Source organism: Crocuta crocuta, unplaced genomic scaffold, assembly GCF_008692635.1.
Source record: "Crocuta crocuta isolate KB4526 unplaced genomic scaffold, BGI_CrCroc_1.0 scaffold231, whole genome shotgun sequence".
Lineage (NCBI taxonomy): Eukaryota > Metazoa > Chordata > Mammalia > Carnivora > Hyaenidae > Crocuta > Crocuta crocuta.
In genome coordinates, this window is record NW_027528357.1 from 7,497,180 (window position 1) to 7,510,195 (window position 13,016).

Sequence of the window (13,016 nt, forward strand, 5' to 3'; positions counted from 1 at the left end):
TTGGGTTACCCAAGTCTATGCACTTGTCAAAGTATAGTAAATGTACACTTAAAGTTGGTGCATGTCATTGTGTGTAATGTTTTCTCAGAGGAAAAAAAATGTAAACAAATCTTGAACTCTAGTTAAAGATATACACATGACAGGGGTACCTGGGTGGTTCAGTCAGTTAAACGTTCAACTCTTGGTTTCGGCTCAGGTCATGATCTAGTGGTTTGTGAGTTCAAGCCCCATGTCAGGCTCTGTGCTGGAAGTATGGAGCCTCCTTGGGATTCTCTCTTTCTCTCTCTCTTAAGCCCTCTTCCACTCACACTGTCTCTGTCTCTCTTAAAATAAATAATTAAACTTTAAAAAAGATATGGACATAACATATTTAGAGCAAAGTGTAATTATGGCTATTATGTAATTTGAAATTCATGACAAATAAGATGGATTGATGGATAGAGAAATGAATGGGTATATATGTGATAAAGCAAAAAAAGTAGAATGTTTAATGGTGAAATCTAGGTGATGGAATGTGGTTATTCATGAAAAATCTTTCAAATTTGCTGTGAGTATGAAATTTCAATAGTATTCAGTTTAATTTAAGGGCAATTCAACAACAAATCATAATAATTGAGTATCTGCCATGATATAATATATACTATATACTTAATACATTATAATTATAATATATATTGAGGATATAAGAATAAATACAGACTAAGTTCTTGGCTCAAAAAGCTTACAATTTTGGGGGTGCCTGGGTGGCTCAGTCAATTCAATTTCCAACTCTTGCTTTTGGTTCAGATCATGATCTCAGGGTCGTGGAATCGAGCTCCATGTCCGGCTCCATGCTGAGTGTGGACCCTACTTAAGATTCTCTTTTTTTCTCTCTCTCCCTCTCTCTCCCCCTCTGTCCCCTCCCTCTTAAAAAAAAAAAAAAAAGAGGGGCGCCTGGGTGGCTTAGTCTTTTAAGTGTCCGACTTTCGCTTAGGTCACGATCTCGCGGTTCGTGGGTTCAAGCCCCGCGTCAGGCTCTGTGCTGACTGCCAGCTCAGAGCCTGGAGCCTGTTTCAGTCTGTGACTCCCTTTCTCTCTGACCCTCCCCTGCTCACGCTGTCTCTCTCTCTCTCCTAGAAATAAATAAAACATTAAAAAAATTTTTTGAAAAAAAAAGAAGAAAGAAAAAAGTTTAAAATTTCATAAGGGAGATTAAAGTGAAACCAGACCATCAGGAAAAACCACAGGCCAACAGTTTTCTGAAATAGTCTAATTTCAAATACTTTTATTATCTTTAAATGTTAAAGTGTTTGTTAAATAACTGGCCAATGTTATTTTGATTACCTAACATTGTAAGACTTTTTATATAAATACGATCACAAATTAGAGAAAAAAAAATCTCTTGTCAAATGCTGTAATCCAATTTTGTTTAGTAAAACTTTTTTTTTTTTTGCCATCACTGGATCCTACTTCTCTGTTGGTTCTGTGAGTTTGTTGACATAATATTTAAAATTTAGGGACGCTTGGGTGGCTCAGTCAGTTGAGCATCCAACTCTTGGTTTCAGCTCAGGTCATGATTTCATGGTTTATGGGATGGAGACCTGCCTGGGCTTGAGATTCTCTCTCTCTCCCCCTTTCTCCCTGCCCCTCCCCTGGCTCACCCTCTCTTTCTCAAAATAAATAAATAATCTTAAAAACAATAAAATTTACAGCAATGAAAGAGGCACTGAGACTACATAGAAAAATCAATGAAAGTCAGAGGAAAAAGAAGAGGTTAATATTTAACATTCACATGAGGTGGAATTATCAACTTCCCCCACCTCTTCCTTGGTATTTCCCCCAAGATACCTGTTGCATAATGTAGGTTTATGACCTTAGCCTGTGGTCTGTACCTGCCTTTCCATCCATACTTTCCGTTGGGCCCACTACTTGTCATTTTCCAGACACTAGCCATCCTCATTGGTGTGAGGTGAGCCTCTGATCCAGATAATTCCTGTTGACTTACTTTCACTTTTCATGAAAAGTCCATCTCTCTCTCTTTTTAAAAATGTTTTATTTACTTTTGAGAGAGAGATAGAGATAGTGTGAGCAGGGGAAGGCCAGAGAGAGAGGGAGACACAGAATCCAAAACAGTCTCCAGGCTCTGAGCTAGCTGTCAGCACAGAGCCTGATGCAGGGCTCGAACCCATGAACTGTGATATCATGACCTGAACTGAAGTCAGATGCTTAACCAACTGAGCCACCCAGGTGCCCCAAAACATCCATCTCTTAAGACCTCTTAGATATTCCCACCCCAACCTCACAGAGCAGTTCTCTCTAAGCAGTCTTGGAATTTTCTCTCTACCTTTGATGGCTTGTTTATTACAGATCATCTTGGTTTTCAGAAAAAGGTGTTTATAAATACCACCTCCATTACTGTGTGGGCCTCTGGAAGCAAGGGCTGGGTCTTACTCATCTTTGGATGAACTTAAAGCCACTAAACAGTGCTCAGCATATAGTGAGATTTCAACAGGTGCTGTTTAATTGAATCTCAACATTTATTCTTAAGACTAGCCCACCCCAGGCTGAGAGTATTACTTGTAAACGCATTGGCCAACATCATTTTCTCCAAAGTGCATCCTTTCTAATAGAACCCAAGGCTCATGGCTGATCTTCAGAAAGACCTCCAGGCAATCCTAAAACATATCACACCTTATCTGGGACGAGCACAGTTAGCAAAGGCAGATATCAACCTTTGTGAGTTTGCACTGCTTATCAACTTGTTAAATTGTTTAATTCTTTTTCTTCTGAGCTTTGACACTGACTTTGCTTCTTTTGTTGCGTGCATAGTGCCATCTTGTGGCGAGAAGGCGCATAACACCCATTTACTCCAAAAGCTAGCGAGGCAATAGATGGTTTTTGGACGTGCACAGGCTTAGATAATTGTGCTTCTGTTACCTGTTTCTGTAGTCCAGAGGACCTCCAGGTGGAGAAACACGTGAATTATTACTAGGTGAATGTACACATAGTTTACTGCTAAGCCAAGGCAACTTGGGCTTTATCTAGCAGGAGTATATTTAGAAGCATTTATGAAGTTGGTATTTTGTGCACTTCCTTAAGCCTTTCATAGTTTTTCCCAAAAACTGTTTTCTCCTCCTCAACCCAGTTTTTTTTTTTCCTCTTGAGAGAGTGCCATGTGAAACTGGGACTACAATTCCAGTGGTTCTCAGAAGGGTTGGGAATGACATAGCTCAGGGTTCACCTCAAGAGGTTTATAAACCAGACTTTCAGATGAAGCTGAAAGCAGTAGATGAAGGGAGGCGAGTTTGTGGATTCCGTCTTCACGTCGGTTCCATCCGAATGTCAACCTTGGGTAAAAGGACAGAATAATGAAACAAATAATACACGGAGTAAAGTCTCTGACAGTCCAAGGAATCAGCACATAGAAACTCTGGAAGAAACATGAAAGTCTTCGAGCCATTGCAAATCGTTCCCATTATGCACTAAAATCTCATGGGTCTCTTCATAACAAATCCCCCAAACTCTTCTCAGAGTCTATTGATTAAGACTTTACAATGAGAACAGACTTGGGCTTGGGATGCAATCAATTAGAGGTTGGAAATTAAATGAAGGATGGACAGGTGAGCCACAGACATCATCCATCACTCACAGGCTTAGGAAATCCTTTTTAAAATCTGGTCAGATTTTCAAAATTCTTAATTGTCCTGTTTGATTGGTATCATGAGGAGACCAAGATGAAAAAGGCCTATTTCTGCCTTCAGTGATCTCAGTTTCTGGGGGAGCATGGGGTGATACGAAACAAAGATAAGATACATGAGGCAATTGGAGAAATACAGAAAATCATTTGCTTTTTCTTCTCTAATCTATAATTTGCCTTTTTCCAAAAAAGTGCATTCAATATAACAAAATATTTTGGTAAAATAGCACTAGGAAAAATGGGAGGGAAACAAAGAAAAGGTTGAACCTCAGCAGTACATCTTCCAAGAAACATAATTAAATAGGCTCCTGTGAATTTTCCTAAGACATCTGACCATTAAGAAAATGACAATCAAAAAATTTTTACATATTGATAATTTCTGCTAGTTAGGGATAGATAGAGGGCTATACCAGTGATTTTATAAAACAAGCAAATATTAAGCCAATTGCACAAAATGTATAAATATTTATTAGCAGACAGGCCCCCCAAACGGTCATATAACCAAATTTTGTAGCTCAGAGCACTTCCTTTCTCTGCCATAGTCTCTTCTGACCATCAGTTGATAAAAGAGGTTTCTTCTGAGGTAGATGGAATTTCGTTCAGATGACAGGATGAGCCAGCATTGTTGGTTGGTCAGACGGCAGGAGTCTCCAGGAACTGGACGGACACAGGACGGATGAGGCTCTAAACCACAAGCGTGTCATAGGAGCTTGTGACTTGGGCTTGTCCTACCCTCATGCCTCATTCCCGGAGTGCAGTGGGGGCTCTATCCACTGCCTCAACAATCGCCAGTTGCAAAACCAGTTTCCCCAATGAAAAATCATCACCTCCATTCCCATGTTAATTAGCAAACCCTCTAATGTGGATTTTTAAAAAAGACTTATTTATTTTTGAGAGAGAGAGTACAATCTGGGAAGGAGCAACGAGAGAGAGAGGGGGACAGAAGATCCAAAGCGGGCTCTGCGCTAACAGCGGCAAGCCCAATGTGGGGCTCAAACTCACAAACCGTGAGATCATGACCTCAGCCAAAGTCAGACGCTCAACCAACTGAGCCACCCAGGTGTCCCTCTAATGTGGATTTTAATATTTGACACTCCACTCTGGAGTGTCAATTTCTGATTAGGATTCTTCAAACACCTAGCACTAGTGGGAATACATTAGCATTAATTTGTATACATGTTTATCACCTCATACTGAAGTTAATTTTGAAGTGAATTATCTCATGGACATTATAACAGTCATAATGAAGAAGCACATCAATATATTTTATTTTAAGGTCTTTGTAGCAACCTTTTTTATTTTAACTAGAGGGAAAGATAGATAAAGAATAATTTGTACTGACTTAAATTTAGAATACAAAAGAAAACCAGGAAAGTCCACTGTGCTATGTATAGAAGCTTCAGAAGCAAGTAAGGAAAAACGAAATTAACCCTTAGAATGAGTTCCAAGGGAGAGAGGATCATTACACTTCCCCTGATTATTGAAGAGACCTTGGTGGTGCATGTACCACAAATATCGGAGGAAACTGAGAAGCAATACAGAGCACATGACCGTGGCCACCAAGCTGGGAATGTTAAATGCTCTCAGCAATACCTAGGTCCATGGCTTAGTACAAGCAAATGTGCTTCTGCTTTGATTACCTTTGAAATTTCTCTGAGGGTTCAATAGATGACTCTGCAGTCTCCTCCTTCAGGCTGCTTTCAACTCAACTTTATTACTGTGACAAACAATTTTTATTGATAATTAATCAAATAGTGGGATGAAGAAATGCATGCCTTTCATGGGAAAAAGAAATAGCACAGCTTTTCTAGTTAAGCTGGTTTGTTTACCAGTCTTCTGGGCTGAGTTGTGTTCCCTCAAATTCCGTATGTTGAAATCCTAACCACCAATTTGTCAGAGCGTGACTGTATTTTGAGATGAGGTCTTTACAGAGGTAATTAAGTTAAGATGAGGTCATCAAGATGGGTCCCAATTCAGTATGACTGGGGTCTATAAGAAGGGGAACTTCGGACATAGATCCGTACAGAAGGAAGACCACGTGAAGACAGTCAGCTAGAAGCCAGGGAACAGGGCCTTGGAAGAAACAGACTCTGCTGACACCTAGATCTTGGACTTGTAGCCTCTCGAATGGCGAGAAAATAAATGTCTGTAGTTTAAGTCCTCCAGTCTGAGGGATTTTGTTACAGCAGCCAAAGCAGACTAATACATCAGGAGTCTTACTGTCACCATCGTCCCGAGTGGAAGCAGATGAAGTGAGGATGGATCATTTGCACAAAGTGAGGTAGGTGAGGAAACCCTCAGGAGATAGTCTAGGGCACTGAGTCTGACGCCCATTGAGGAGGGGGCAGTCACCACCATCTTGTCTCAAGGAGCAAGGAGAGGGAGTGGGTCCTGGAACTCAGAAAAGATGTTTCTGTACATAGAGAGATGCCTGACAGGTGCTGGCAGAAGGAGAGAGGAAAAGACATGCTCTGATCTTGTATTTCTCTTTCTCTCCAGTCTTCAGCCAGTGCTTCCCATGGACCCGCCCAACGAGTAGCCAGAGGGCAAGGATGCCTGTTGAAGCATCAGGAGAGGACAGGCTGGGTCTCCGAGCAAGGTGAAAAGGGGTAGGGAGTTGATATAAAGAGGCAAATGGAAACTCTCCAGCTAGGGGTATATCTGGATTTTTAATAGAGGCACACTTTCCTCACCTTAATTTTCTCTACTCAGCTCATGGGTTATCAGAGGTTCTGTAATCTGTGGAATAATGAGAGTCCATTTCCATTCACTAATGGACTTGATACAGGTTTCAGAATATTCATGTCAATAGTGCACTACACCAATGGGGGCAGGGGTATGCAGGAAGGTGTGGGGGACAAGAAGCAATAATTGAAGCCCTCTTCATGAGCAGATGGGTGTGTCAGAGATCTAGTGACATAGAAAGATCCACAAAGTGAAAGTACAAGGTTTAAGTAGATTGTGAAGTAGTAGAATATTTGAAGGTCAACTACGATAATTAAAGATACATACTGTAATTTCTAGAGCTATGTTCCTCAAAAAACCTTTCCACAATGATGGAAATGAGCTAAATATGTGCTGTCCAGTTGGTAGCCACTTGCCACATGGAACATAGGTCTAGTGTGAGGGTAAAACAAATCTGAGAAAGAAAAGATTCTATTTTTCTTGGTGCAAAAAGGGAGAGACTTTCCCTCTTTCTCAGAGCATTTACTTTAGAAAACTTGTAATTGCTAATTCTTTCTCTGCCCCTTTCTGATACTATAGAAACCTTTTTTAAAATTATTTTTATTTTTATTTTATATAAGGAGAGGGAGCAGAGGGAGAGAGAGAATCCCAAGTAGGATCCACATACATACAGCATGCAATCTGACGTGGGACTCGATCCCACAACCTGATCATGACCTGAGCTGAAATCAAAAGTCAGATCAGATGCACAACTGACTGAGCCACCCAGGTGTCCCAGATACTATAGAAATCTTTTTAAAACTGAATGAGCTTTTTGCCACCTTTACAGGCAGAATTGCCTTTATCTAAAACCTGGGAGCCCTCTCTTTGAACATCAGAAGTATGAACACTAAAGAAGATACACTTCTACCTCCCCTTCTCCATGGGCATCTGGCTTCAGACTGTAACTAGTTACCTATCATAAAGGTATTAGAAGTCTTATTACTTCTTTAGATAAGGGCAATCGGCCACACAATGGCCACCCCAATCCAGGTGAATTTAAGATGAGCTGTGTAGGACCAATGATACTGGCAAGTCTTGATTGAAGACAAATTTTCTTTACCTTGTGAACATGGATATAATGGGTTGTGACTACCTGGCTATCTATGAAATTTCTGTCTGCAACTTCTTTATAGGTTGCGCAGTGCACATCCCATTCTGGCATAATGCTTAGTCAATAATAAAGCTGTTTTCTTTCTCTTCTACTCTTGTGGAGAATTTTTTTTTTTTGGTTGGCAGGAAGTATTTTTTATTGGATTTTCTCAAGAACAACCAGTTAAAAAGGCCAATAGAAGAGCTATGGTGGAATCTAGACCATTCAATATGCAAAGGAAGGCAGGAAAGGAACATAGAAATGAAAAAACAGATGGGACCAAGAGAAAACAAATACCAAAATGGAAGGCTTAAGCTCATCAATATGAATAATTGAAATAGACTAAAACCTTCCGTTCAGTCTGAAAGTGTTAAAATAGATAAGATAGCAAGACCCATCTCTATGTTTATAAGAAATACATTATAAAGTTGAGAGTAAAAAGGTCAAAGATATACTATCCAAACACTAAGCATAAGAAAGCTGGTATGGCAATATTAATGTTAGGCAAAGCAGATTTCAAGACAAAGAATATAATCAGAGACAGAGTGATATCCCATGAAGATAAAAGGGTCAATTCTTTAAAGAGACACAGTAAGAGAAATGTCCTTATACCATTAATGCAGGGAAATCCAGTTTAAAAAAAAAAAGGGAGCAAAACTAGAAAATAGTAAAGGAGGAATAGGCAAAACCACAATCAACCGGAGATTTTAATATCCCTCTCTCAGCAATTAATAGAAAGAGTAGACCAAAAAATCAGTAATGGTATAGAAGACTTGAATTACACTAAAACAGTGAAGCCAAGAAATTTTGGTATGTTGAAGAGGTAAGATTTAATTATCTTAATGTTATTTGAAACCCTTCATTTCTAGGTGGTACTTGATAAGCAACACCTTACCATATACATTTTGATGTGGTGGTGGTTGGAATATGGTCTGTAGAGGTTCATGAGAGCAACCAAAAATTGTCCCTGTGTGCCACTTGGGGTGGGAGTCCTGAGGGCACAGAAATACAACATGGTCTTTATGCTTTAGGATGTCTGGATGCACCAGTGTTGTGAAATCTTTATTAATGTGAAATTATAGTGTGGGCAGAAACTCTAATCATTTCCCTTGTCAACTGTAACAAGTAACTAAAACAGCTTTTTAACATTCATTGAATGATTGGGTTTGATGTGCAAGCTTTCTGTGGCTGAACCCAGCAGCTTACTCCAGTGTCGCTTTGTGGGCAGAGAGCAAACTCCAGTCCCTTAGGAACAAGGTTGCCAGACTGGGCAAACAGAGATACAGACACTAACGCTAAATTTGAATTTCAGATAAACAACAGATCATTTTTCAAAATACATTTTTTTAATGTTTTAATTCTTTCTGAGAGAGAGAGACAGCATGAGTAGGGGAGAGTCAGAGAGAGAGGGAGACACAGAATCTGAAACAGGCTCCAGGCTCTGAGCTAGCTGTCAGCACAGAGGCCGACACAGGGCTCGAACCACGAACTGTGAGATCATGACCTGAGCTCAAGTCAGACGCCTAACCGACTGAGCCACCCAGGCGCCCCTACTATGGGACATATTTACACTAAAATACGCCTGAAATTAAAATTTATGTGGGCCTTCTGGAGATGATGCTCTTTTAAAGAGGCTGGCTGAGTTGAGTGTAAGCAGTGCTACTTCAAGTGCAAAGTCGAACAAACACTTTCTTTTGGGTGCTGTCTCCTTTAACGCACAACTACGGTCCTTGTAAAATATGATGGGACAATAAAAAGCTATGGAAAAGAGTTGCTCTAAAGGCCATCTTTTTATTTAAATATTTTACGATGAAACACCTACAAATATAATCTCCTGAGGAACAAATGTAAGACCTCATACAAATCATCGTTTCAGGTACAAAAAACCATTTAGAAAATGTGATTATGTTACATATAAGAGGCAGGTTAGGTTTTCCGGGTCTGTCCAAGGAGGACGGTTAAGACCAACTTTGGTTTGTGTGAAGTACACAGGTCACATTTACAGCTCACAGAGCAGTGATGTGCCTGTTGTGCACGTGGCAAAATATAACTACTGAGTCTACAATGAAAAAAATCAGCAATTACTACGAAGAGAGTAAAAAATTTAGATCATGGAAGATCGACCTTCACCTTGGCTACAGACTTATGATATTTAAAAACATTTGCCTTTTACCCATAGACAGTCAGTCAGTAGGAGTAAAACATGTCAGTCTTAACACAATTCAAGTCAAAAATACTTCTGAAAAAAGAATCTTTAAAGATTCATTTCCCTAGCAAAATGTCTTGAAAAATCACAAAATTACAGTATTTAAAATTATGAAAATTTTTTGTTGTGGGAAGCATTTACATAAATGGCTATTGATAGGCAGACATAAACGTTGAAACTTTAAATGTCCTATTTCTTCAAGGAGCAATGAAAACACAATCTGCTTACAGGCCAAAATACCCAAATAACTTTTCACAGTGAAAGGCCAGGATATCGTACAAATTCAGGTTTTCTTCAACTGAGTAACATTCATGTAGTTATGATTGGTCGGTCAGTCAGTGACTTTGGGATGTAGAATAAAATCATAATCTCAAACTCATAATTACTGATAACATAGGGTTTTTCAGTATTTTTTTTGCAATTATAAATAAAAGAGAATGGTTTCCAAAATTTGGTTTAATTTCACAAATACTTATTTGGCACTCGTGTTATGCACTGAGGATAAATAGCAATCACACAAGCAGGTGCGTCTCACAGTGGAGAATCCAGTCCAGTGGCTAATTTAGCTGTACAAAATTAGAAGATAATGTATCTTGAGTTTTTAGAAAGTAGTATATTACTACTATAAAAAATAAAGCGATTTTATATTTATGAAGTTTTCCTGGGATTATTCAAGTGAAGTTGAAGTGTTCATCATTTTCATGAGTTTGGGGAGGCAAAGGGAAGCTATAATGCTATTTTTTAAAGTCCTACCACACACACGCATGGAAATCTATAACGTGTGTTCTTTATCATGCCAAGGTTCCATAATTTGGTCAACCTAACAGATTAAAAGGCCAGGCTCCTCACCTGAAAGAAACAAGCAAAACCGGTTGTCCAGACCGCATGCATGTTTTTGGATAACCGTGTGGATATTGTGGCAGGTGCAGTACAGCGTGGAATACAGCACAGCGATGTTGGCCGTGAACGCAGAATGTGAAGACGCCCTGTCAGTTTCAGGGATGGCTCGCCCGTAGAGCTGGCGCACTGGGCACTCTGTGTCAGTTTGGCAAACTCTTATGGGCCAACCCACTCTCTATTTAACTTGGTGAACACCGTCCGGCCATAACTCACTAAAAGGCACTTAAGACACTGCCTCATCGTTATGCCCCCAGCGAACCCTGAAGCGTTTGTGAAGGACACACTTGGAGGCTGGGACAGCGACGTCGGCTGTGTGTTAGTGACTGAGAAAAGGTCCAAGCCCCGCGTGTCTGTCTCTCACGTCTGGAGGCTCATCCAAAGAGAGGCCCGCTGGAAACATGAGGTCAGTCCCTGGCAGCTAAGCTTGGGGCCAGACGGCAGTTTAGGAGTAAGAATGCTGCACGACGCTGTGCTTAGTGAGTCTGGTGGAAGAAGTGGTTATGGTAGAATTAGAATGACCAGACTCCTCTGAACTGAAATTTGGCAGAGGGCCGGGCCCTCTGGCTCCAGAAACCTCTGTCTTTCTGGTCATCGCAGAGGTTTCGGCAGGAATCTGGTAACTGGATTGCAAGGTGGGGGCAGCTGTTCGCACTCTTTCTGTCACTGTCACTTTCTGTCCTGCTGCCACACCAGGCACGGCCAGAGTGGGCTGCACGCCTGGGCTGGGGGCTAGGAAGCTCTCTCTCTCCCTCACCATCACATAGTGTGCATCTGGCAGAAGCTGGGTGCCTTCCAGGGGACCAGGGATGCCCCCGTTAGGCTGTATTATTCTCTCGGTAACCACGACGTCACCGTCACCAGCATAGTGCTGGTCTACCAAGGGAGGGGCTGGCGCGTACACCCGCTCTGTCACAATGAGGGCCTGTGGCTGTCCCGGCCCCAGGATCACGGTGCTTGCTGGCATCGTGGAGCCTGTGGCATAGGAAGTTTCTGTCACTACAACATTACCAGAAGCCAAAGGATCAGGGAGCAGTGTGGCTACCTGCTGACCCTGTCTAGAAGATACAGACCTTTCAGTGACTATTTCCTGAGTTACTCTCTCTGCATTTGCTTCATGCGAAGGTTTAGGAACTTGAAAGCTACTGGCAGAGGAGTAGGCATTCTTTGCATTAATCCTAGTTTTCTCACTGAATGAATGTGAAGCTGCCTTCATGCTTGATTCTCCCACGGGTTTTTGCCTCTGCTCAATTTCCACATCCATGTCTATCTTTTGACCCATGCAAACTTCAGCTAGTGTCCTGAATTTAAGCCCTAAGTCATCTAGAAAGTGATCATCTAGTTCTCCTTCAATAAAACTGCAACAGCCGATGGAGCCGTGTAGAGATTCAGTGTCTTCCTGAGAATAAACCAGAAGGCAATCTTTGGCTATGTGAATGTCATCTTCCTCAGCAAAAGAGGCAGCTTTCTAAAACAGAAAGAAAAACAGAGGCACAAATTAGTGAGGCACAACTTCACTTAAGAATGAGACAATAGGGGCGCCTGGGTGGCTCAGTTGGTTAAGCGTCTGACTTCGGCTCAGGTTATGATCTCACAGTTTGTGTGTTTCAATCCCATGACAGGCTCTGTGCTGACAGCCAGCTCAGAGCCTGGAGCCTGTTTTGGATTCTGTGTCTCCCTCTCTCTGACCCTCCCCTGCTCATGCTGTCTCTCTCTCTCTCTGAAATAAATAAAACATTAAAAAAAAAAAAAAAGAATGAGACTATATCCCTGCCCCAAAAGCATAGCCTGAGTCTAATTACAGGAAAACATCAGAGAAACACAAATTGGGCATCTTACGACACAACTGGCCTGTATTCTTAAAAAAATATTCATATTGTGAAAGATAAGAAAGCCAGGACTTCTGGATGGGATCTTGGACAGGAAACACAATGGCTATAAATGGCATTATTGTGATAATTGGCAAAATCAAAATATGGCCTATGTCACTGTTAAACCTCAAATTTTTTTGTCGTACTATGTCAGAAAATATGTGTGTGAGGGAGAGTGAGGGGGATGGAGGGAGGGAGGGAAAGAGAGAACAGGAAAGCAAACAGCAAATGTGGGAAAGGGTTAATCATCTGGGTTAAGAATATACAGAAGTTCAAAATTTCTACTGTTCTTGGAAATTTTCTGGAAAGTTTGAAATGATTTCTGAATTAAAAACTGCTCACATACATACACCACGAAGACCGACTTGAGCAGGATGAGTGGCGAGGGGAGACCAGCAAATGAAACCAACAGAGTTTGGCAGTGAGACAAGGGGACGAGGAGAAGCAGATTTCCTCGACCCTGACTGCATCACCGTCTCCCTGACAAGCTGATAGGGTGGGCAGATGACCTGAGAGAAGGGAGGGCGGAGGGAGACAGGAAGCGGGAAA

General features: G+C 41.1%; 1 protein-coding gene across 1 annotated transcript in view; it reads right to left on the reverse strand.

Annotated features, from left to right (window-relative positions):
• Positions 1-9,264: 9,264 nt before the first annotated feature.
• The window catches only part of DSG2 (desmoglein 2), a 46,219-nt gene continuing 42,467 nt past the window's right edge, over positions 9,265-13,016 (reverse strand). The window contains exon 15 of the mRNA XM_077753854.1: positions 9,265-12,064. Coding sequence (XP_077609980.1) covers positions 11,042-12,064 — 1,023 coding nt within the window. The 3' untranslated portion in view covers positions 9,265-11,041. The remainder of the gene's footprint in view (positions 12,065-13,016) is intronic.